The following is a 25289-nucleotide window of genomic DNA, read 5'->3' on the forward strand; positions in this document are numbered from 1 at the left end:
GCGGAGCGGCGGGGCGGAGCGGCGGGGCGGAGCGGCGGGGCGGAGCGGCGGGGCGGAGCGGCGGGACCGGGCGTCCGAGGGGACAGCGCGGAGGGGCGGGGCCGGGCGACGGGAAGGGGCGGGGCACGCTAAGGGGCGGGGCAGGGGAGGGTCTGGCCTGCGGGAGGAGGCAGACCTAGACCTGGCGTGGGAGTTCCCGCTGGGTTTCCCGGGGCTGTTGCGACCCTCGGCTGCTGAGGCGCAGCGGCCCGGCTCGCACCCGCGACCCTTGGGGCGTCCGGCCCTCTGGGGCACGTCTCTGGCTGCCATGGCCGCCGCCGGCTTCCGGGCCTTCGGAGCAAAGGGGCCCGCCTGGCTCGGGCGAAGCGCGTGGGCCCCGCTCTCCGCCGGCTTCTGCAGCAGGGGTCCGGCCGGGGCAACGCGGCCGGAGCTCCCGCCGCGACCCACCCGCGCGCGGCAGCAGGACGGCATCAGGTCAGCGGCGGGGCCGCGCGGGCGCCGGGCCCTTCCGGACCAGCCCACGGGCCTAGCGGGGCAGCTCCCGGCTGGGGGTGGGCGGCAGGGACCCGGGCAGAGATGGGCAGTCACCCCACGCGGAGGCCACCGGGGGCTCGGCCAGGGGCCAGCTATATCCGCTGGGGACACCGGTTTGTCCGTCTCGGCCAACGAACCCAGCCGCGGACACGGTGTTTCCCCAAGTCACTTGCCTGGGCACTGTAGCATTTCGGATCCTGCAGGACACACCGGAGAATTTCAAACGGGACAGCCTCGGAAGGCCCCAGCACTGCCCCTCAACCCCCGGGGCAACGGATCCGAGTCTTCAGTGGATTTTAGGCTCCGTGTGGGCAGCTCAGCAGGTGGCCACACCGCTGCTGTGGCCTTGAAAAAGAGGTTCTGTGCTTCTCACAACCTTGACCTGGTTCCAATGCCAGGTTAGGCAAAGCCGAGCTGCTCCTTGGCCCGGCCCTGGGAGTACCCGAGTGGGGACAGGTCAATATGAAGGACGAAGGGCACACTGTACTGAGCTCTGCCCTTGGGCTCAACAAGCCTAAAACCCTTAAAAACAAAACAAGAAAACCAGTTCACAAACTGGAATTGGAGTATCAAAGGTTAAAGGACCACTAGCCCCATCCAGGCCTCACCCTGTTGTTTCCCCGCCAGGGCAGGGGTGCAAAGAGAGGCCTACCCAGCCTGCTAAGTATTTAAAAGTCACAAATCAAACTAACAGCTAAATATGTTTTCTTCTCCTACTCTGAGAAGTGTGTCTTCATAGACCTGGAAGACCATGCTCGAATTTACAATCCTGAGGCTCCTAGGAGTCCCCCCAAAGCAGTGGCGAGCCAGCTGCTTGCTGGCCTGCAACTTTCTTTTCGTCCACCCTATGTTACCCCCTCTCACCTCTCCACCCCTCCTTCCTGCTGCTCTGCCAGGAGCTTGGCACACAGGTCTGCAGACACCCCATCCAGGGTGCCCAATTCTCTCTCTCTCACCTCCCTTCCTAGAAATAATTGTTCGTGGCCGCTCCAGGGGCTTAAGGATACCCCTCTGCAAAGCTAGAGAATTCCAGAGTCTCAGGTAACCACAGCAGGGTCTGGAAGCGGGTGGTGACTTCCAGGTGGGCATATCATTCTATACAGGTGGACTCCTGGCTCATCTGGCAGGGCACAGCTGGAGCTGGGGTACCAGGGCCAGTACCTAGCACAGGCGGGGCTCCTTGCTCATTGTCAAGGGTGCCCCTGCTTCTGCAAATCTGGTTCAGAACCCTGACATCTGGCACGGAGCCAGCGGACTGAAGGTCTGGGTAGTTAACTAAACATGAGTCCAAAGCTAAACATGCGTCAGAAAGGGAGACAATGGGAAGAATCAATCTGCCATAAATGCTCGGAATCAGTAAGTAGGAACCTCCAAATGCACCACAGAAGCAGTGGTATGTTAGGCATGAAGCCGGTGAGCTTGAACAACTCAGCCACTCCTCAAGCATCCCTTTTCAGAGCTGTTCCTCTCAGCAGTGATAGTCATGGAGCAGGAATTGGAGTACCGTGCTAGGCACAGTACAGTTGCTACCCCTAATCCCTCTAGAGCCTGCGAGGTAGGTGACGGTGTCCCCATCCTACAGTGAGGAAAGGAGTTCAGAGAGGTGGCTTCTGGCTCAGCTGGGAGGAAGGAGAGCCAGGAGGCAGGGAGAGGTCCGTCTGCCTCCGAAGTTGTTTCCACTCTGCTGTCTAGCTCAGTGTCCCTGCCACTGAGGTTTAAAAGAGGTGGCAAACAAACTAACAAACCTACCTAGGTGAGAGGAAAATTTCCAGGAGTTAGTGAAATTGGCTGTGAAAAATCAAAATGCTATTTGGGGTCATTAATTCACTCAGCAGGTGTCTGTCGAGTGTCTGTGAACATGACAGGTGCCTCGCCTCATGAACGTTCTGGGGGTTTACAATGATGTGATGGGCTCCTGATAGCTCACTGGGGCCTCCCCAGGGCCCATCTCTTGCCCTGCAAACAGAAATACTACACTTTTTGTCACATGCTCTGGCAGTGACCTCCCTCTTAGTGATTCCCTCTTCCGGTGGTCGTGTTGGTGAAGCTGTAGGTGCAGGGTGTCACACGTTTCGACCCAAGATAGTCACTGGGAGAATTCAGACTGCTAAGATTCTTAGCAGATCTTATCAGTCAGCTTTGACGGCCAGTTCTAAAGGGAAGAAACAGCAGTCTAAGAAGGCTTTCCGTTTCTGGCTTGAGCAACTGAGTGGTAGCATGAAGATGAAGGGAGTTGGGGACGATGCCCCAGGATAGTCCAGGAGGCATGGGAATGAACTTGTAGCGTAGACCTGGAGCTCAGGACAGAGATTTGGGTGAGGGCAAAGGTTGGGGGTCATTAGCATAGTGGTACCAGGCGAAGCCAAGTCCATGGTCAGGTTGCCTTGGAAGAGCATGGAATAAAAGGTGGTGGGGGAAGCTCTGAGAATCACACGGGTGAGCAGAAGGCAAGGAGCGCCCTGAAGAAGGTGAGGAGGACAGGCTAGAGAAGCACCAAAAGACAGGAGTCAGGGATGGGTGCCCGAGTGGCTCAGTGGGTAAAAGCCTCTGCCTTCAGCTCAGGCCAGCTTCATCGGGCTCTCTGCTCAGCGGGGAGCCTGCTTCCTCCTCCCTCCCTCTCTGCCTGCCTCTCTGTCTACTTGTGATCGCTCTCTGTCAAATAAGTAAAATCTTAAAAAAAAAAAAAAAAAAAAAAAAAGGAGACAGAAGGAGAGTATGATCCCAATGGCCACTGGACTTGTTCTGACAAGGAGGAGATTCTGGGCGAGGACAGATTGAGTGGAGTAGCAGGAACAGAAGCCTGGCTGGTCTGGGTCGAGAAGTGAACTCAGCAGTTCAGAGCACTCTGACAGGGTGTGCAACGCACAAGCCATGGGGTTAATGGGCCACATATGACCAGATGCTGCTGAGCAGCAAGAGGATCTGGGCGCTGGCATCTTTCTGCATGATTTTGCCCAAGGCCTTAGAATTTAATTTAAGCATATGTCACTGATGGGATGGCAGCTCTGAGACTTGCTACAGAAAGCACACTCATTATCTTACTGGAAGGTTCGTGGACACTTCTTTTACGACACCCCAGAATGCGGGTTTCACTGCGTATCTGCCTATCAGCCGCTAGTCATTCTCAGCACCCAGGAGGAAACGGGACTGTCACAGCCGTCTGAAGCCAGAACGGTGTCCCAAAGAAAATGGGTACTCATATAGCGCTGGAATAAAGTCACTCACCGGAGTGGTTTTCCAGAAGCCGGTGGCCCAGAGGGCGAGTTTAGGAGGATCCAGGCTGACACACAGCAGGAGTATCCGATCCAGAGAAAGAGCGAGAATGGCAGAAAACCTGGAGGTGGGGACAGAGGGGAAACAGATGCAACGTACAGAACAGTAGCCTGGGGTCTGGTTCCCCGCCCGTTCCATGTAACTGCACAAAGAGACATTCCTGTGTACAGGCAGCCCGATGACAATATAGTGAGACGTTGGCATGCCCACTCCTAGTCGGAGGACATGTCCCAAAAGAGTCCCCTTGCTGTCTGCTCCTTCCTTCTGCTCTTCACACATCACCCGTTCCCAGCGCGAATTATTCTGCAGAATTGCAGGATGCCGCTCGAGAAACACGGAAAGATGCTGTCATCGAGATGCACTGGCTGCTGTAACCATGCTGCCCCCTCAGTGGGGTGCGTGTGAGGAGTTCTGGGGGTGTGTTTTCCATTCTCGGCTCCGGCCCTGAACTTACTCTCTTGAAGAACAGCAGAGAGAGAGAAGTGCAAGGTAGCCACACGTGGCAGCTTCCTCGGGCTCCCGCTGTGGTCTCACAAGCCTCACAGCCTCTCGGGAGGTTTAGTGGTGGTTTCTGGAACTGCCATAACCTACCCTTTGCAGGAAAGAGGCCGTCATGTTTCTGACAGTAAACCTGGAGAAAAAGAGAAATCCAGGGAAAGGGGGTGGGAAGCCCAGTCCACATTTTGGGTAGTCTTGTTTTGCCTTAGCCATATATCTTGATAGTTGGCAGAGCCTCTCAGTAGCCTCTAAGCACCAAGGGTTCCCTGTCCTGGTGTTTTAAAAAGAGCCCCCAGGGTAAGAAAGGAGTCGGGGTCTTCCATTTGTTTTGCACGTGTACTTATAATTATACAGTGATTATAAAACGTTCTTCCCAGGAACATTGTCTTGAGTGATCCGAAGAAGAGGAACGCGCTGTCCTTAGCCATGCTGAAATCTCTGCAGAGTGACCTTCTTCACGAAGCCGAAAGCGAAGACCTAAGAGTCATCATCATTTCAGGTACTGACCGGATATCCGGCCTCAGTGTTCTGTAGTGACCCGGAAGCAGCTTCTCAAAATTCTTTGGTCAACTGAGGCATTCCTTCCCCTCATAGGAGAATTGTTTCTGAAGCTCCTTTACAAGAACATTATGAAAAAAAAAAAAAAAACCCGGGTAATTAGCGGTAGAAATTATAGGGAAGATTACCGTGCGGTGAGAATATGTTTTTTTCCATTTTGTCAGACGTGTCAGGAAACATTGCCACCCCTGGCTGTACTGGTCTCCCCATCAAAGTCCGAGAACTGATGTCTTCATGGATCTGATCAGATGGGTTTAATTACTAAAGCTTTCGGCAGACTACCTAGCTGGTCAGGACGGGCTGCTGGGCAATCGACTGATTTGTCTTTTCCATTCTTTTTTTTTTTTTTTTAAATATTTGATTTATTTATTTGACAGGCAGAGATCACAAGTAGGCAGAGAGGCAGGCAAAGAGAGAGGAGGGAGCAGGCTCCCCGCTGAGCAGAGAGCCCGATGCGGGGCTCGATCCCAGGACCCTGAGATCATGACCCGAGCCGAAGGCAGAGGCTTAACCCACTGAGCCACCCAGGCGCCCCAAGTCTTTTCCATTCTTACTAAGCTTTCAACCGAGATCTGTGTTCTTCTTCAAGGGTCCCAGGAAGCATGATCTATTTTGCTCATTTCTTTCCTTCTCTTTTTCCAGTAAGAACTTTTACCAGGTCGTCTGGTGACGACAGCAGCATAAATAACAGCCTGCCAGCATTGTAAAGCAACCACAGAAAACAGATGCTGCCCTATGATGCACTATGTTTTTTAAAAAAGTTAAAAAATCAGTGTTTCTGGAGGCAGATACTTAGAATGTTACTTTCTTCTCTGTGATTGAATATAAATTTTCATCTTTTTCAAAAATCTTTTAAATTTTATTTATTTATATATTTATTTATTTATGAGATAGGGCATGTTCCCGCACAAGCAAGGGGAGGGGCAGAGAAAGAGAATCTCAAGCAGACTTCACGCTCATCATGGAGCCTGACACAGGACTCGATCTCGTGACCCTGAGATCATGACCTGAGCTGAAATCAAGAGTCAGATGCTTAACCAACTGAGCCACCAAGGCGCCCTCAAATTTTCAACTTTTCATATGGTGAGGGGGAAAGAAATAGAGGAAGTATTGTCCAGGAGCCATGGGGGTGTAAGCCGGATGCAGTAAGCCGGGAGCTAACTCAGAGCCACGCAATTTTCTCACTGGCATGCCAGGAGTAACACCGTCTGTCCCAGCAGCTGCAGCCAAAGGGAAGAAGGAGAAGGTGCTACCAGCTGATGGGTGGTGGCCATTTCGTCATTGTTGTTCAGGGCAACAGTATCAGTAAAACCACATCGTCCAATCCCTCGTAAAAATAAAGGGGCTGTCCTCACACTCCGACCTTCCTGATCCCCACCTGTGTGGGTGGCCGCGATCTGGGGACTGAAGAACAGGGACACTGTGGGAGGCAGGGTGGATTTGATGGGCCCAAATGAGTCTATATAGTCAGGCTGGGCCAAGTCCAGACACAGAAGTGTGAAACCAGAGGGTTAATTCTGGAAGGAGGACATTTACTTGTTGGCATGGCACGTTTTCGCTGGTTCCACCACAGACCTTCGAGAACCCATGCCTCACCTTACTTTGTCACCACAAAACCCTGGCTGTCACTTTGCAAGCAAAATAGAATTATTCTATCAAATCTGAGCCACCAACTCAGTGTCCATGGCATTAGCACGATTGCTGTTACGTTACCCGGGAGGTAAGTAAGGGAATGTTCAAGCCCTGGCTGCTCACTTCTCTTTCTTTTCTTTTCTTTACTGGAAACATGTGCAGCTGAGGGGCCCGTGTTTTCTTCTGGGCATGATTTAAAGGAACTGACGGATGAGCGAAGCCCAGATTATCATGCTGAGGTGTTTCAGACCTGTTCTGAGGTAAGCCGGGCTGAGGGGCGACATCACAGCCCCAAAATGAGAGCTACGTGAAATACTGAATGATGCTTCCCGTGGACACCCAAGGCTTTCTCTCTGAGACCGAGTCCCTGCAGACTGGTCATTGGCCTATCCTTCAACCAGGTCACTATTTGGTTTCGATTTTCAAGTGGGCACTGTTGGCAAGTGATCTTGTCACCTGCCGGAGAAAGGTCGATACAGGCTGGTGCTGACTGTGGCCGCGTCCAGGACCGTGGGGGTGTGTCTTGGTAGACACGTCTCAAGTCAGAGGGTGGGTGTGAACATCTGTAGAGGGGAAGGGCCCAAGATCAGTGTAATTTTTAAAAAATTTTAAACTAAAACAACTCTGTTAATGGCAGAGAGAGAATATTTGTGAATGGAATAGCCATAATGATTTTAAAGATTATTTTCAAACCCTTCTTCCGACCAACCTTTGTAATCACCACCTCCAAGTGGAAAATGAACCTCTTCACGTTTACTTCTTGTGGTCTGTGTCTTTAACCATACGAAGGAGAGAAACTGCCAGCAGAGAGGAGGAAGAGGAACAAAAGGCTTGCGAAGATTATAATCATACGGAGTCCACCCCCGGATAATGAGAAACCGAATACAGCCTACAACTTCAGGTCATGCTTCGCTCGTTTCATAACTCGTTATTGAGCACTACTGTATGCACAGTACTTGCCAGGCACTGAGGGAAAAAGAAGGAAAAACAAACCTCCTGCCAAACTGAAACTGGAAATGTAGGTGAGAAGCAAGACAGAACACAGCGTCAGGGGTGCCAGGGTGCCGCAGTCCATTAAGCAACTGACTCTGGGTTTCGGCTCCGCTAGTGGTTGTGAGCTCAAGCCCCATGTCGGGTACTACGATGAGTGTGGAGCCTACTTGAGATTCTCTCTCCCTTGCCCTCTGCCCCCACCACGCTCTATGTATTTCACAAATAAATAAATAAATCTTTAAAAGCTCTCTTAAATAAACCAATCTTAAAAAAAAAAAAAAAAAAAAAAGACTGAAGGCAGTTTCATAACCTGACCCTAAAATTACTTCACCGAATTTTTCATTCATTCATGGACTTGCTCACGTATTTGGTCGTTAACGATTCAACAAGTATTTCACGATACGTTCTCTACAGATAAGACAGAGGCGCACACCAGGGAGGCTGGCAGGAAATGACTGAGATGCCTTCTCGGCCACCATTTGTTTTCCTTGCTCTTCCAGAATGCCGTACGGAGAGCCCGTTAAGAGTTTTCTCATGTCGACAAGCCAGGAAAGCAGTTGACTTGAGGCTTCACAGAGACGCAGAAGCAGCCTGGAGCTAAGGCTTCGGTGTTTTGTTCCACAGCAGTGATGTTTATGTAATGTTCTGCTCCGGTGTTTAGCACGGCGCTTTAGAAGTGATTCCTCTACAATATCCACTGTGTTTGGCTAAAACAGAAAAGCATGAAAGAGAACCACTAGAGCCCTTCCCTCTTCCCTCAAGGGCCTGCTTTTATCACTCTGCCATGGTGTCTTCACGAACTGAGATCCCAACGGGTTAGCCAGAGGGCCACAGGGGAGCCCAGTGCTGCTTTAGAGGAGAAAGGCCAGATTTCATGGATTCTGGCAACCCCTGGATGCCTCGGGCTCACTGAAAAAGACAAGAGTGCATAAATGGGATCCTGTCCTAACAGGGAGATCAGAGCGGAAGTGCCCTGATTTCTTGAATACTTCTAAGAAAATCACAATGTCCTGGACAAATAGGAGCACCATGAACTTGGAAGATTTCCGCTTCCAAATGTGATCAACGGACAGACTGGGACAGAATGAGCTAGAGATTTCACTGTTCTGTTCATGCACGAGAAAATGCAGGTTTAGAGGGGAAGATGGAGATTCCTGACTTGGCTCAGGATCTAAACTGTAGCAGATTCCTTGCAGACGCCAAGTGCCACCGTAATTGTTAATTATTTACAAACCAGGAATAGGGTAAATGGAGAAGGAGAAAAAATCGGGGCTATGGAAGAGCAAAAGGAACCCTTTGTGGAGCTGACCCGAAACATTTCCCTGGAGACCCACTCCGTGTGTGTCTTTTGTCCTGTTGAAGTCTAGGTGGAAACCTTAGTCCAGGAAGAGCGTCTTCTCTTTCTCCTCGGCCTCGCTGCTGAAATGGCGATGGGACAAGGCTGCTCCCAGAGCCCGCAGTCACGCTCCTGAGTGAGGCTAAGCTGCAGTTACACTGATGTCTCATTTGGAGAAGGCAGAGAACCCAGGAAAAAGACTTAGTTCAGGAAGGGAAACTAGAAGGAAAAATCATTTCTTGACGACCAAGGGATTGGCTGCCTCAGCTGATTTGTTATCTAGCTTCTCTTTGTCTTTTCTGTATTGCTAACTTTATTTGAAGTATGTTTGGGGGGCACGTGGGTGGCTCAGTCGGTTAGGGGTCTGACTCTTGATTTCTGCTGCGGTTGTGATCTCAGGGTTGTGGCATCAAGCCCCATGAAGGGCTCCTTGCTCACCGGGGAGTCTGCTGGAGAATCTCTGTCTCCCTAACCTCCTGTCCCCACCATGCGGGTGCACATGTGTGCGTGCACACTCTCTCTCAAATAATCTTGAAAAAAATAGAAAAATTTAAGAAATTAAAGACATTTTGGGGGTATCTGGTTGGCTCAGTCAGTAGAGCATGTGACTTGATCTCAGGATCATGGGTTCAAGCCTCATGTTGGGCATGGAGCCTTCTTAAAAAAAAAGTTACTGAAAATATGTTTTAATTATACAAATAATAAACATGGAAAATTTTGAAAACCCAGAAAAAGAGAAGGCAGGAAAACAAACTGCTGATACTAGACCATGATCATACCACCCAGAGAGAATGCTAATATTCAGCAGATTTCTTTCAAACCTTTTCCCACATAAACCTATTTGTCTGAGTAATCATACATAGGGGCAATTATGCTGCATAACTGTATAATGTGATTATAACACTGAATGCTTAACCATGTGCCACATACTGTTTTGAATACTTTAGACATTTATAGAATTCTCATGTTCTAGAAGATTGGTACTATTCTTGTGCCCATTATTATACCCAGATGTGAAGAGCAGGGGATAGCCAGTGGGTAAGCAGCAGACTGGGCATCAGACCCCAGGAGCCTGGCTCCAGCCCACTATGCAAGGTCAGACCATGCTGCTCTGTCTGGTGGAAAACCTCATAACGGGAACAGAGTGTTCCATTAAGTGGACAATTAGTTTACATCGTCACTTTTCTTATTTATTTGTTTATTATTTTTAAAATATTTATTTATTTGAGAGGGGGAGAGAGAGAGAAAGCGAGAGAAAGAAAGCACAAGCAAGGGGTAGAGGGAGAAGCTGCCTCCCCGCCGAGCAGAGAGCCTGATGCGGGGCTCGATCCCAGGACCCTGGGATCATGATCTGAGCTGAAGGCAGAGGCTTAACTGACTGAGATACCCAAGACCTCCTTCTTATTTATTTTTATATATTCATTTCTTATTAGTTTTTCACCATGACAAAATAAATTTTTAACATCTTTTCCTAGATACCTTTTTACCCTATTTTAGGATTATTCCTTAGAAATGTTCCCTGGATGAAAAGTACAAATATTTTTAATATTGTTGGGATCTACTCTCAGTATTTTCCCACCAGGTTGTACAGAATCTTAGTGCTTCGTAGCTGGCACACAGGAGACCCAGACTGTTCGACGCTAATTGCAGCCAAGTGACTTCCATAAGTAACCAGCTCATTAGGTGGCAGACGACACTCAGAGTCAAAAATAATCTTTCTTTGCTGCAAGACGCTACAAGTTCTTGAGCAAGAGTTCTTCCCCTTCAGTCACTGACCACACTTGTCCTCGCCTAGAGTTCTCAGAGCCCCTACATCCGTGAGCCGTTTGGGGTGTGGATCTGCACACGTGCAATTCTTCTGAGGAGAAAGTCAATAGATTCTCACAGGAGAAAGTCTCAGATTCTCACAAGGTGACCCCCTAAGAAAGTCCAAACCACTATTATAGAACATGATGTCATATCCCTAAATATATTATTTTATAGTAAAGCTGCCCAGTAGAACATGTTTGTGAATGCAGAAGGCTGAGTTCCTTGGGCAAAACCTTCACATCAAGGAAAGTCATTTTCTCAGAGTGGCCGCCCTAGGAAACGAACCCAGATGTAGCAGCTCCTTCCCGCCTGCGCTCCTTCCCTGCCAGGGTTCAAAGTGCAACTGTGTATACGTCCAAGTTACCATAGCGACACAGTCTGTTTTGTGTGGCGTAAAAAAAAAAAAAATAAAAATGGAGAAATCAACCAAGGTATTTGGTAAGCTGTAAAAATAAGTTCCAGAAATTTATGGAGTGGGGGAGGGGTCGTGCGAGCCAGTTTTGGGGCTCCTCTCTGTGCCAGGGGCCCTGTTTAGGGAATTTTGTTTGTTTTGATCCTGACAGGGCTCCTCCCCCCCCCATTATAAAGGAACTGAGAGAACATTTAGGGCCGAAGTAATTGGTGAAGTAATTTTTCTTCCAGCTTCATTTTTCAAGGAAGCAGCAAATACCAGTTTGAGACTCGCAGCGGGCGTGCTCCATGCAGGCGCGGTTGCCCAGAGAGCAGAATCAGCTCTGTGCTTCCTGGGGGGCTGCTGGGCGCGTGGTCAGAGGGGACCGCGACCTCCCAGAGGGTCCTGCCGGGTGTAGAAGGACCAGAGCTGTGCCAGGTTCAAATCTCCCCGCCTAGGCGAGTTCCTTCCCCGCCGAGCTTTCCGGCCCTGGTTATCACCTACTGTCCCCTCCTCCCCTGGGTCTCCGGAAGACCGAACAGGTGGTATTTGATGCCAGGTTAGTTCTCGTCAGGCTTCCTTTCACCCTTTTTTTCCGAGACTCTGATCGAAGGCAGAGGGGACATGCTCTGGGAAGGGTGAAGTCACAGAAAATCGTCCGCATGCGTGTTGCATTTTGCTTTCGGCCGGAAACAAAGTCGTGTGTTTGCCCTTTTAGGTCATGCTGCTGATCCAGAAGCTTCCGGTCCCCGTCATTGCCATGGTGAACGGCTTGGCCACCGCGGCCGGCTGCCAGCTCGTTGCCAGCTGTGACATTGCCGTGGCGAGCGACAAGTCCTCTTTCGCCACCCCTGGGGTGAACATCGGGCTCTTCTGCTCCACCCCTGGGGTGGCCCTGGGGAGAGCGGTGCCGAGGAAGGTAACTGAACACCCTGTGGGCCCTCCCCATGTGATCCCCCAGGGCACGGGGTGGTCGGTTCCAGAACTCACTAGTTACAAGGACTGGATCAGGACATTCCGCCCAGAGTGTGTGTGGTGGGCTGCGCTGCAGTGTCCCTTCTGAAGCCAAGTGTGGGGGCGGGGATGGCCAGCACCTGTTCCTCTGAGCTTCTCACCGCGTGTCACCCTCAGGACGAATAGTTAGGGTCCTGCTTTGTTTTGTTCGCACACGTTCTTGTCCCCTTACTGGCCCTGCCGTTGAAACTCAGTTTTGTTGGACCACCTGGGGGACCTAGGTCAGTATCAGGAGGCCAGGATGCTAGGGTCCCTGGCTTATTGTTTGCCAGCGATCTGTCTTGTTCCAGAAAGTACTGAAAAGAGCTGATTCCCTGAGTTATATCACATTTGCAATGGTTACATTTGAGGAGAAAGACGAGCCCGTGCTTGGCATATTGGATCTGCCCTGGAAGGAGCCACATTACATGAGGTGGTCGGTCGTTGCTGACCACGGTGAAGTCCACGTTCTGCGTTAAGCTCATTCTTCCTATCACATCATAAAATAAGATTTACTAAGGAGCTCTTAAGTGTAAACCAGGGGTTTCCCTATTCTAGAAAGAAATACATCCTCATTCTCAACTAGAAATGTGTTTCCAGAAAGGGAGAGGTTGGCGAAGTTGTAGAACGTAGGGAACCTAAAATGCTTTCTAGAATATATTATCCATTTTAACGTCAACTACAAAAATTAGCAGTTGCCCATATGACTGAGGCACAGAAGAGATGAGACCCCAGGGAAATCAAGCGGCAGGAACAAGAAGTTTAGGGATGCGTTCCTTTCCTTTATGGTGCCTCATTAGTTTTTACAGAAACGTGTATTTGTGAGAAAGGTCTGAAGGCAGAGTGTGCGAGCACACACCCTCAGGAACAGCGGCTGAAAGTGGGCAAAGGTGAGCTGTCAGACATAACAGCTTGCCAAAAGGTTTGCAGACTAAGCGGGTTTCGTCCTGTCAGGAGACAAGTTCACTTTAAATGCATGTACAGTAATTCAGCAAATACTTCTTAAGTCTCTCCTCTGTGCCAAGTACATGAAATCGAAGTGCATCTCAAGTAGATTGTCGGAGCTTGTTGACACACTGCCATACAATTGTGCAGATCAAGTCACGAGGCCTGTCGTCATCAGCAGGTGGACGGGTTGCCCCATCAGCAGGTGTTCATCTTCCTTAACACCTGATGTTCTGGAAGGGTCCACAGTGAGGCACCCAAACCTTTGTATCAGCCCTGCTGTTAGGATATGAACCCATTCTTTCTTAACACAAACAAACTTTTCATCGAGGCTTACAATGGAGTCCTACAAACGTAAACATTGTTATCACATTCGTCAAATTTTAAAAGAGTTTTTGAGAAGAGAAAAAAACCACATGTGACACACACAGGCCTTAAGTTTCCAGGAAGCCCCGGTGCTCAGAACCACCCTGCATAACTACTTGGCGTGACAGATGAAGGGGCAGGACATGGCAAGAACAAAAGTAGTTCCGGCTTCCCCTGGGTAGTTTTGGCAAGGGCCAGGCCTGCTGAGAAGATGTAGGCAGAGTCTCCAGTATTGTCCCCACTCAGCTCCTTGATCTGTGCTCCTTGTGATCTGACCCCGGGGTTTTTTCCCAGTTAGCAGTCTGAAAGTGGTTCAGAGCTATCTGTAGATATCTTTGCCTGTTGGGTTCATTACTCCACAGAGGCGTGAGGGGGATACACAGTTTGGGGTCAACACTCATGATCTGAAATCACAATACTGATAAAGGGAACTCAGTGGGAAGAAGTCTGTCAGAACCTAGGGCCTTTGCCAGGTTGCTGGATCTTCAGATCTCGCCTGTGCCGCCCCCTGGAGGAGGCAAGTAGGAATTCATAAAAATATAAACCTAAACAGAAACACCCCTTCCTGCAGTCATTGCTTGATTGCCCCCCTATGAACACATCCATACACAGGCCCATGGGCTTCGGTGGGTGGGGGGCACACGTTTCCTCTGCGTGTAGCCACAGGGAAGCAAGGAAGTGCTTTTGCAAACTTGCCGGGCCTGGGAGCTCTACCCTTTCTGCCCCAGCTAGAGCCATGGGTGTGGGTCACCAGTGCCCTCTGCTGGTCACCGTGGGAAATGGCTCAGCAGTGCAGGAGTTGGAGAGTGGAGGTTTCTCCGCGGGGAGCAGAAGTGATGGAGTGCAGCCCTTGTGTTCAAGCCAGACTGAGCCCGGGCATGAATAATTTTCCACATTTGTAAACCGTCTCTCTCCTCTGGCATGAGTTAAATAATGCATCTTCATTGCACCTTCTAAACACTGCCTGCTGCAGCTGCTCCCCTCCCCAGCCAGAGCGGGCCCTCACGCAGCTGGTATCCCGGGGGAGCATGGGAAAATCCGGACCCCCACTCCTCCAGCCCATCACTTCTCTGTGGTGGGAATGCTCGCTTCCATCTGGTTGCCTGGGGTATCTGTGGAAACTTTGGGTATTTGTGGAATCGGATTTCCTCAAATCTCATTAGAACAGAGTAGAACTGGGCACCTGGGGGCTCAGTGGGTTAAGCCTCTGCCTTCCACACAGGTCATGATCTCAGGGTCCTGGGATCGAGCCCCGCATCGGGCTCTCTGCTCAGCCGGGAGCCTGCTTCCCCCTCTCTCTCTGCCTGCCTCTCTGCCTACTTGTGATCTCTGTCAAATAAACAAAATCTTTAAAAAAAAAAAAAAAAAAAAAGACAAAGAAAAAAGAACAGAGTAGAACTTCCAAGCTGGAAAGAGTGTTAACGTCTTGCTACTCAGCCTGGTTTGGAGACCACCAGAGAGTCTGAGAAATGCAGGGTCCCAGCCGTCCAGACCGACCACATCAGAATCTGGACTTGAACAGAGAACTGCATGGCCATTGGTCTCCATGCCTTTGAGACCATGTAGTTCAACCCCTGATTTACAAAAGGGTTTGAGGGGCAGTTCAGGGGCTTACCTGATATCTCCCAGCAACCAAACCCGCCTGTGACTCCCGGTTGGCTTCCTTCCTTCCTGAGCCCTTCCTGCATCGCCAGCCAGTTCTTACCATAGGTGTGACTCGAGGGGCCCCCAAGACCCCTCTGCTTTAAAGAATCACCCCCTTTCAGGGCTGTGATACCTAATAGCCAATCAGAGTCATACAAATGTACAGTTGCAATAGGCGTGTTTCTATCATCAGTGCATTTATTAGGTGCCTACTGAGTGCCCAGCAGGGTAGCGTTAGCTACACACTTACTGTCTCTCATCTCCGCAATCCCACAGGAGGACGGAAGGCTCAGTCCCACCTTCAGATGAGGAAATAGACTCAGAGGGCTTAAGTTGCATGCTTAAGATTTTGTGGTTAGGAAGTGGCCCACCTGAGATTGGAACTTGGGGGACCAACTCCAGACCCAAATTTTGCTGCTCCCGGGGTTTGCCTTGGCCTCAGGTGCTGTTGTTTTTAATGCAAGTGCCCCAGGAAGCGGAAGTGTGAAACCCCCAGCTTGTTACGGGGACCCAAGAAGTGCCATCATAAAAGGCAGCTTGAATTGAAGGAAACGGATGAGAGAAGGTGCTTTCTCTCTCATCTGAAGTGAAGATGGTGCCGATTAGCTAGAGAATAAACAGGCTTTCTTTAGAGAATACAACTCTTGTTATTCAACCCGCCTGGGTAAAATCCCTGTAAAGCAGTATGAGCCCAGGAAGCAGATGATAAAACCAAGGCCCAAAGAAGAGGATGAACCAGGCGGGGATGCTGACCTTCCTCCCATCAAGACGTCCTTCAAGGGTAGCCTGAATCCCTTTAAGACCTTCCTGGTCTCCGGGATGAAAGGAACAGAAGCGCCCGGGAGAGCGTGCCCATGCCTGGTCGAGGTGGACCGCGGCGCACCTGTCTCGGGGCTGCCCCGGGCCAGCGATGCCTCCCTCAGGAAGAGCCGCGGGGGCCGTCCTCCCGGTTCCCATCTAGTCAGACGCATCCGTCGTTCGCTAGAAGGAAGCCGCTCAGCCAGCCGCCTCTCCACCATCCTGGCTCTTCACCTGTTCTCTTGGCTTCTTTGCTTTTGAAAACTGGCTTTGCCGGGACACCTCCTGGGAGGTGACATGTCTGTGGTGCTGCCTGGGTGTGAGGAGGGACAGAGAAGCAGAGCCCGTGTGCCCGACTCCAAGCCCCGGGACCACACCGAGGCCACCCAGATTGGGTTCCAAAGCATGGTGAGACTTGGAGCACCAGGCCCTCCTCGTGACCCCTCGTGATCCCTCTTCATGGGACAGTCTGTCACTTTCCATCAAGTGGGAGAGAGGATGGGGACATAAGTGAACTCCCTACCGTTGAACAAATCAGTTGTTTTTTGGTTTTTTACTGTGGGTCTGTGTAAGCGATAATAAAGGAAGTTTGCGCCCAGAAGTGAGGATGGATCCAGGAGTGGAGGGGACCCGTCCAGACGCTGTGGTCCCTTCACCTACCCGTAGGCAAGGCTGCCTTTAGAGCATTCCAGAAAGATGAGCGTCTTGCGTCTTTGACAGTATTTCCATGTGAGGTGATTTCTGAATTCAGCAGTTCTCATGCCCACCGGAGATGGTAGGAGAGGCCGGTGTAGGCACCGTTTTATTTCTGAGTGTGCCGGGCTTGAACTTGGTGTGGACCCTTCAGAGGGTGGACTGATCTCTGATGGTCTCTTGTGTTCTGACCATCTGTCTGTCTCTGTCCTCCGCGTGGTTGACTGACTGACTGAAAGGGAAAATATCTTCTGTCCAATGACAACCCTTCATGCTATAGCTCAAGGTCACTTCCTTTTTGTGGATATTAGAGACCCTGAAATAATATTAGGAATCGTTCACCTAGAAGGCAATTTAAGAGATCATGTGTTCTCCCATGGGCAGAGCTGCCTGGGCCTGACAGACGGGGTGCCGTATTCACTCCTCTCCGGGGTGAGGACTCCACATTCTCCCAGACTCATTCAGTTCATGAACTTGGATGCCCCCGCTCCTTTTTTAAAATGTCTTTATGGCATTGCTTCAGAATTAAGACATTACAAAAACTCACAGTCTTCTTGTGTGTGTATTAGTCACCTTGGGCTGCTGTAGTACATGCCAGGGACTGGGCGGCTGAAACAACAGAAATTTGCTCTCTCACAGTCCCAGAGGCTGGACGGCAGCTCGACGTGCCGGCAGATGTGAAACCTACGAGCTCTCCTCCTGGCTTGGAGCTAGCCGCCTTCCTACAATGTCCTCATATGGCGATGTGAGAGAGACATGAACACAGAGATCCCTAACTCTGCTCCTAAGGCCCCCAATCCTATGGAATCAGGGCCCTACCCAGCGACCTCAGTTAACCTTAATTCCTACCCCAAAGGTCCCAGCTCCAAATACAGTTGCACTGGGGCTCAGGACTTGCACATGTGTATTTTGGGGAGACACAGTTCAGTGCATAGCACGGCCCCGGATCCTTGGAGCTCTCCTCTGTAAGTCTTTGTGGGGTGAACGGATGCCCAGGAGGAGGTTGGCTCTGCTTGGGGTTCCTGCCCATGGAACCCGGCCCCCAGCCCCCAGCCTCAAACGCAGACTCGTGCCAGGTCCCTCGAGTGAGCAGAACCATCATAGTTCTTTCCCCTGGTTCACGTGTTGTTTCTGTCGCACTCCATGTGACTGTGAGCCCTGCGGTCCTTCGTTAGCTGCTCTTTGCCGCATCTCTGAGAGTCGTTCATACACATGCAGGCCAGCTGGGGAAAGGGGACGAGAAGCGACGTGCCAAGGGGTCCCGTCAGGGAGCCACACTCCGCAGACAGGACAAGATCCCTGCCCACACCCTGGCCCGTGTCCAGGCCTGCAGCAGCTTGGACTCCACAGGACTCACTCTGAAAACTTCTTGAGCTCTTGGGCCCTGGGCAATGGCAGAATCTGAGCCAGACAGGAGCTCGGTCCGTGGGTCGTGGAAGCAGGGGAAGGAGAACAGAGCCCAGGAGGCTCAGGAAGAGAGCAACACTCATGCAAGCATCCGGTGGAGGAAGGCATTGACGAGGGGCCGTCCCACGGACAGATGATGACCCGGCCAGCAGGTAGGGACCGCCCGGGATGGATGAATGCCTGTCCGCTGAGCCCGCCACGGGAACACTGATGCTTTGATTGTAACGATTTCCTCCTTACGACTCTCCTAGCATTCACAGCTACTCGTTTTAAGAAGATTTTTATTTATTTATTAAAGAGAGAGAGTGAGGAGAGGGGCAGAGAGAGAGAAAGAAAGGGAGAGGACCCCAAGCAGGCTCTCCACCCAGCATGGAGCCCGACGCGGGGCTCGTTCTCACAACCCTGAGGTCATGACCTGAGCTGAAAGCAGGAGCTGGACACTCAACCGACCGTGCCCCCCAGGCACCTCTCATAACTACTCTTGGAAGGCTATTTGAGGTCTTGCCCATTGCTGTAAAGGGACTGCTGTAAAGCAATTGACTGTAAAGGGTCTGATGACTTGTCTTCGCCAGATTTGATTTTTAGTGTTGTTTTTGGGGCTGGCCACTGTCTGCTGTGTGGTCCCATGAATTTCTGGAGAGCCGCCTGCATGAATGGAGGACCAAAGGCTGGAAGGTGCAGTAACCCTGCTTTCCCCTGGCTTCTGACTGGGGACCCCGCTGACATGTGCTTGTCAGGCAGCGACAGCAGACATTGTCCCGGCCCCTTCATGTGACTCACTGGGTGTCTTCTGCGGGGTCTTTGCAGCCCTTCCCCCGCAGGACCTGGCTTTGAACCTCCACGTTCAACCAGGGGCTTCTAAGAGGCTTTGGCGCCAGGATACTATTCCCGGTCAACTAATGCCCAGTCTCTGGGGTGACCCGCAGGCATAGACTGACCCACAGACATCGCGTACCTGCTGCCTCCCACATGCTGACATCACACGCCCCCAAACTGGACATGCTGGGATTTAGTCCACTGCCTAACCTTGCAGAGGGGAAGCCGGGGCCCAGCTTTACGTGCCCTAACCAGTGTGTTTCCCACCTGTCCCCACGATGGCAGGAGTCCCCGATCCCCGCCTTCTGACCCCTCCCTTTTTACCAAAGCTCCGCCCCTAGCTGCAACAGTCTAGCCTCATGATCTAGAAAAACCATCTAAGTCGGCGGTTCTCCCTGGGAGCAACACTGGCTCAGGGGGACATCTGGTATGCCAGGGGGGACGTCTGTGAGGGTCACAGCTTTGGGGTGAGACACAGAACTCCTGGCGTCTGGCAGATAGAGACCAGGGATGCTGATGAACATTCTGCAATGCACATGGCAATCCCGCACCCCAAGATACGACCTGGCCCCAAATACATGATGGCACCAAGGCTGAGAAACCTAGTCCGTAGCATGATCTAAATGCTAATGACCCCAAAATTTGATCTCAGTCTAGTCCCCTTACCCACTACTGCAGAGGAGACCACCCATAACAGTGGCTCAAAACAACAGCAGCAGATTGTCGAGCTCGTGAATCTGCAATCCGGGCAGGGGTCCCCGAGGAAGCTTCTCGGCTCTGCAGTGTGTGTGGCCTCAGCTGGGGGAATGGAAGATGGGGTGAGCATCGTCTAGATGGGGTGAGCATCGTCTGAGTGTTTGCAGACCCCTGTGTCGGGCTGCTGGGCAGCCTCTCGGCGGGGACGCCAACTGGGTCGGTCACTGGAACACTTCGCACGGTCTCTCATGTGTCTCAGACTTCCCCATACACCATGGCAGCCAGGTTCCAAGACCAGGCGGCCTAAGCAGACGAGCCAGGTGGGAGCCGAGCCACCGCTCTGACCAAGCCTGCGAAGAACGGAAGCCTCCTCCACCTGCCGTAACACCTGCTTTCACCCATCCACCCCTCCAAGCACGCATCAATACTTAGTAAGCCGCCTACTGTGTGCAAGAACTGAATGCAGAACTCAACGGAAGAGGTTTGAATAAACTCCGTGATCTGGTGGCGTTCACCTGGCGATCACAATACACAAGATCAACGTGTCAAGCACGCGGTGTGCTAAACGGCAGAAGCACAAAGGCTGAAGACACAGCCGGAAAGCGGGGGAGTGCTGGGTGTGACCTCCAGGCTGACTAGCCTGGTCCGGGAGGACCGTGTGGACAAGAGGACACAGGAGCTGAGACCTGACGGGCATGAAGGCACCAGTCCTGAGGACTCCAGGGGATGGAGCATTGCAGGCTGAGGGGACACCAAGTACAAGCACCCCAAGGTGACAGCATGCCCAGGGCGCTCAAGGAGCGGCGGGGCTGCAGGGGGTGGGGGGAGTAGAGAGGCGCCTCCTCCCCACCCCCTGGCCCTGAGTCTCTGGCCCTGAGTCTCTGTGTGCGGCCGGAATCATGAATTTGAATCTCAAGAGGCCAGGCTTTGTGGAAAGAGAACTGAGGTGCAGTACAGGGCAGGCTAGGGGACAGAGCAAACCACTGAGAGTAGGGAGCCTCTACCTCGTTCTGCAGGCCTGGAAAGTGTGGGGGGAGAGGGGTGGTCAGAGGGAGGCAGGCTCTCGTGTGAGTTACATCATGCCGGGATCCTGAGTCTGGTCCCTGGAAGGCATTTTCTTTCAAGCCCCCCGTCTCTGGTTTTAGGGGCTGCTCTTTCAGTCAGACTGTGGTGGTGGCATCTCTGAGCATGCTCCTCCTTCTGGAAAGTGGCCCCTCTGTCGGTCTGGGGCAGGCCTGGGGCTTCAGTTTTGGCTCCCTCCCATCAGATGTCCTGTACCTGGCCCTTGCAAGAGACAGAGGGGAGCCCCTGGCTTCGGCGGTGCTGGGAGAGCAGCGCTGGTGAAGGAGCCAGGGAAGGGCCTGACTCTCTGCCTTCTCCCCGGGAAGGGGGCGGTCGGGTCCTTCCCTGGGCACTTGCCTCCTCCTTGCTCTTGGAAAGATCCAGCCCTGTCCCTGGCAGGAGTCTGGGTGTTGTAGACGTCGGGCCTGACGGATGACGTGTTCTTTGAGGAAGCAGATAACTGGGCTGAGGTGGTAGAGAAGTAGGCAGAGGGGAAGGGAGACGGGGGTGCTTGGCCAGCTGGGGGTCACAGGGAACATGCCTGAGTAACACGCTTCCTCCCTCAGGTGGCCTTAGAAATGCTTTTCACCGGGGAGCCCATTTCTGCTCAGGAGGCCTTGCTCCACGGGCTGCTGAGCAAAGTCGTTCCAGAAGAGCAGCTGGAGGAAGAGACCATGAGAATCGCAAAGAAGATTGCCTCCTTGAGCCGTCCCGTGGTATCTCTGGGCAAGGCCACCTTCTATAGGCAGCTGCCCCAGGACCTTCGAACAGCCTACCACCTCACCTCCCAGACCATGGTGGACAACGTGGCCCTGAAGGATGGGCAGGAGGGAATCAAGGCCTTCATCCAGAAGAGAAAACCCATCTGGTTGCCGTGAGTGTTCTCCTCAGAGAAGCGGAGGAAGAGGGAACCTCCACTCCCTGCCTTCTGATGCCCAAACTCCTCTGCTGCCTCTTGACTGCGTCGACAGCAGCCTGCTGTGTGGTCCCTGTGAAAAGCTGTGATTTCCTGGGGGAGGGAAAAGGTGGAGAACAAATCAAGTGGAAGCCGGCCAGCACCTGTGTCAGCTGGCTGTGGTAGGGGGGAGCCTGGTCCTTGAGGTGATCCTTCAAGGATCCTTCAAGGATCCTTCAAGGACCCTAAGGATGAGGCTACACGGAGACACAGCAGGAGGCTGCCAACCAGGCTCCGCCTTCAGAAGTGTCCCCTGAGGTCGTTCTGGCTGCCTACTGAGGGCCAGATGTTTCCAGTCTCCACAAGACCTTCTCCACACTGAAAATCTTGTTTCTACTGCTCAAAGGAAAAGGCTTTGGGATAATCTTCTATGATTTAAATAGATTAAATATTGAGAGGGACTGGTCATTTTAACTTTCCCCAGCCAGACTGCAGGGTGTCCGAGAAAAGAAAGGAAAAAAAAAAATCACTGTCCTCTTTTTGGTGAGCCTGTCCCTGGGAGGCGCACACCAGGGGCCTGACATAATGAATGTCCCGGCCATCCGACATCCAATACCGGGACCCCAGGCTAAAGCTGAGGATGACAACATCAGGGAGAGGTGGGAGGGACACGGGACACGGGTTCTTCCCACCACACACCACCAGCTCCGCTCAGCTGCCGGGCAGAGCAGTGCCCCCGAGGATGGAGCAGGTACGTGCACCAGGACCTGAACCTGCTCCTCTCCGGCTTTGGGTCCAGCCCCGCCCAAGACATGTTCCAAGTCTTGTCCTCAAGCTTTCACACAGGGTTTGGTTTTTGTTTTGTTTTGGTTCGGTTTTTGTTGTTGTTGTTTTTTAAAATCAATTTATCTCCCCTTGGAATAGAATGTGGACATGAATGTGGTCAGTCCCAAGGCTGAGACAGAGAAGTGTGGGGCTCTGCCCTGGGGCTCACACGCATTGCAATGCATGTCCCCAGTGTTTCCACAGGTTTCTATGGAGATGGACAATTTTTTGCTTTGCCAGAGTTTAGAAAGGTTAAAAAAAAAAAGAGAGAGAGAGAGAGAGAGCATTTTTTTGGAAAGGAGGAACTTGTTACTGAGATGCTGGTCGTGTGTAGAGGTCACCAGAGCTGCCATTGGCCGGACACCTGGGACAAGCCCGGGACCCTCTGTATATTCTCGTGTCACCCCGTGGCACAGGTGCTCCGATTATCACCCCCTACAGCTGAGTCGTTGAGGCCCCCATTGTGCTAGGTCCAACAGCTGCCCCTGGGTAGAGGGAGGGTCCCCAACTCTGCCTGAAAGAGCCATGGGTGCACCTTCCCCTGGCCACGCGGCCTCGTGAGGAGAGCATGGGCCAGCCCCGAGGACATGACTCCCTGGCTCCGAGGCAGCTTTCCAGAACGAAGGAACGGAACACGTACTGCTGCGGCAGAACTCGACCAGTGCTCGGGGGACACTGGATCTGACTGTCTGCAGACCACAGCCGGAGTTTTCACTACGAAGCCGATGAAGAGCGGCTGTCGTCCTAGGCTAGATTGGGAAGGACGGGGCCGTCGTGGTCTGCTCAGAAACAGTGCTGGCCATGGGGCCCCTGCTGTGCCTTCCTGCCCAGGTGGCCTGACGGGGAAGTTCCCCCTTAATAGCCCCGCGATCACACAGTGTGGGGGAGAGGGTGTCACATAGGCCCTGGACTTCGGAGAAAGTGGCAAAGCCTTCTCACACACACATTTGGCAAATAAAAATCAAAAGTCAACTTTCCAGTTTCTGTATGAGGATGCACCGTCCCCTGAAAGCACGAAGTCCCCGGGGCTCTCTGAGCTGGCTTCCCAGCCTGTGAGCCGCGCACACTCAGGGACGAGCTATAAATCTCAGTCCTCGCCCGTGGAACAAATAATCCGGAAGGAAAACCTGCGACCCACCCTCTCGTGTCAGAGGATTCATCCCCCGGCAAACATAAATTTGGGGTTAATTTGTATCCCTGCTTCCCTCCACTGGGACATGGATTGCTTTTGGGAAGCCTGGAGTGTCCGTCTTTCCGTCAGTACTGGTTCCTTCTCAGGGAGCTTTGCTGAGCTCAGCCCCGCAGAGCACACCCCAGCAGCCCGGGCTCCAGGAAGTCGGGGGCGGGGGTCCCCACTCCCGGCCGTGTGAGGGAGCAGTCCACGAGGCCGGTTTGGGCCGGCAGAACAGCAGCAAGCGCAGTGATCAGGCTCCCCAGCCGGCTTCACGCCAATGAACTTCCAGGTAGCTGTCCTTCAGGAACCGGGGCTGATTTAAGGAGCCCCAATTCCTGCAGTAGCTCTTACTATCCCTCGCCCCCCACTCCCGGCGTGTAGGAGACTCAAAGAAGGGAAGGCATCGCCTCGGTCAAGCCAGCGTGTGGGTTTGGATCCGCAGGATCCCGCAGGATCCCGCAGGATCCCGCAGGATCCCGCAGTCCGTGCTCCTGATTCCCGGCATGTTCCTCCCAACACGCGGGGAAGATCCTGCCCCAGCCTGGAGGGCCCAGGAGCGCGCTCCGAGCCCACCACGCAGCAGTGCCACCGCCGAGGCGACACAGGGTGCTTACCGGAGGCGATTCGGGACGGGCAGGGATTCGAACCCGGAGATCGCGGCGTTCTGGTCCCCGGTCTGCGGGCGGCGGCGAGCGGGCGAGGCTCCTCTCGCCACGCGGCTGCCCCGTGGGTGAACAGGACGCCCTCCGTGAACAGGACGTCCTGCTCCTCGGGAGGCCCCAGGCTCCGCAAGGCTGGCACTCGGAAACTTGCCACGGAACTCGACGCAGGCAGCTTCTGCTCAAGGGAAGTGCTCTTTCAGGAGGGGAGAAGGTGGGCGTTTTGCCTCCAGAAGTGGTCAACACTGGCAACACCTGAGCGCACTCGAGAACGAGAAATCCACGCCGCGTTCTCCGAGCCTCGGGCCGCACCTGCACCTTTCGAAGATGTCACCCCCGGGGAAGCCGTGACCTGAGGCACAGCTGTCTCCAGACTGGCAATTACCCTTCATTTTGCGCACAGGGTTTTTCATCCAGCAACGCCCCCCCCCCACCCCGCCCCTGCCCCCACCTTCCCTTGGCTTCTTCTGAAAACCCCCTGCACTAAAAGTAGCTGTTTCCAAAGTGTGGCCCGTGGGTGGCCTGGATCTTCACATGCCGATTCCCGGGCTGCTCACCAGACCCACTGAATCACAAATTCAGACTTCTAAGCACCCCACCCCCCCACCCCGCAAAAAAAGGTTTCCAAGTAATTCTGCTGCACACGAAAAGCATGAACTCTGGCATTCCGGCGGAAGCGACCCATCTCTCTGCAGCTGCCCCGTATTTAAACCGTGAGCCCCGGGCAGCTTTTACGATGAAGTTGTGGGCCGTCACCGCTGGCTCCGAGAGGGGCAGGAAGAAGTTTGAGCTCTTCCGAGAGCCTCCAGAAACCTTCACGCGGGCAGATTTCAGGGGCTTCCAAGCCCCGGGTGCTCCGGCCTCTGCCCGAGCCACTCCAAAGCACGGTAGACATCAGAATACAACTGTGCTCCCCACTGAAGGTCATGCTGCTGGTTAGGGAAAGGAGACCATGATTTGCTTTTTGAATTATTTTTTAAACATTTGATTAACGATTCTGATTTCTTGGCAATTATAGCGTTAAATCGGGAGTTAAATTCAAAATTATCAAACTTCACGTGTTAACAGTTAATAAAATATTACACTTCAGTCTTGCAAGGGTTTTTCTTTTCTATTTTGGAGCCCAGATTTTATTTCATCAGGTCCGTGGGAAGCTGGCAGGCAGGGTCTCTCTGATGAGATGGCCTGGGGCCCCCCAGTTCCACGGTTTATGGGAGGAAGATCTTCCAGGGAGCGGGGTGGGGGGGGGGCGCGGAGAAGGGGTGAGTTGGCACATCCCACTTTATGGGGTT

At 52.7% G+C, this 25289-nt stretch overlaps 1 protein-coding gene across 1 annotated transcript; it reads left to right on the forward strand.

Moving 5' to 3' along the window:
• Positions 1–113: 113 nt before the first annotated feature.
• Positions 114–25086, forward strand: ECHDC3 (enoyl-CoA hydratase domain containing 3). The gene is made up of 5 exons (XM_059404090.1): positions 114–474; positions 4683–4804; positions 6658–6755; positions 11743–11943; positions 21011–25086. The coding sequence occupies exons 1-5, from the start codon at positions 308–310 to the stop codon at positions 21320–21322; spliced, it is 900 nt and encodes a 299-aa protein (XP_059260073.1). The 5' UTR covers positions 114–307; the 3' UTR covers positions 21323–25086.
• The last annotated feature ends 203 nt before the right edge of the window (positions 25087–25289 follow it).

Source organism: Mustela nigripes, chromosome 6 (assembly GCF_022355385.1).
Source record: "Mustela nigripes isolate SB6536 chromosome 6, MUSNIG.SB6536, whole genome shotgun sequence".
Lineage (NCBI taxonomy): Eukaryota > Metazoa > Chordata > Mammalia > Carnivora > Mustelidae > Mustela > Mustela nigripes.

Excerpts from the sequence above, each read along its gene's own strand:
- ECHDC3 (XM_059404090.1), top strand. The coding sequence starts at position 308 with ATGGCCGCCGCCGGCTTCCGGGCCTTCGGAGCAAAGGGGCCCGCCTGG. Across the intron at positions 6,756-11,742 it reads TGTTTCAGACCTGTTCTGAG|GTCATGCTGCTGATCCAGAA; the intron begins GTAAGCCGGGCT and ends TTGCCCTTTTAG. Across the intron at positions 11,944-21,010 it reads GGAGAGCGGTGCCGAGGAAG|GTGGCCTTAGAAATGCTTTT; the intron begins GTAACTGAACAC and ends TTCCTCCCTCAG.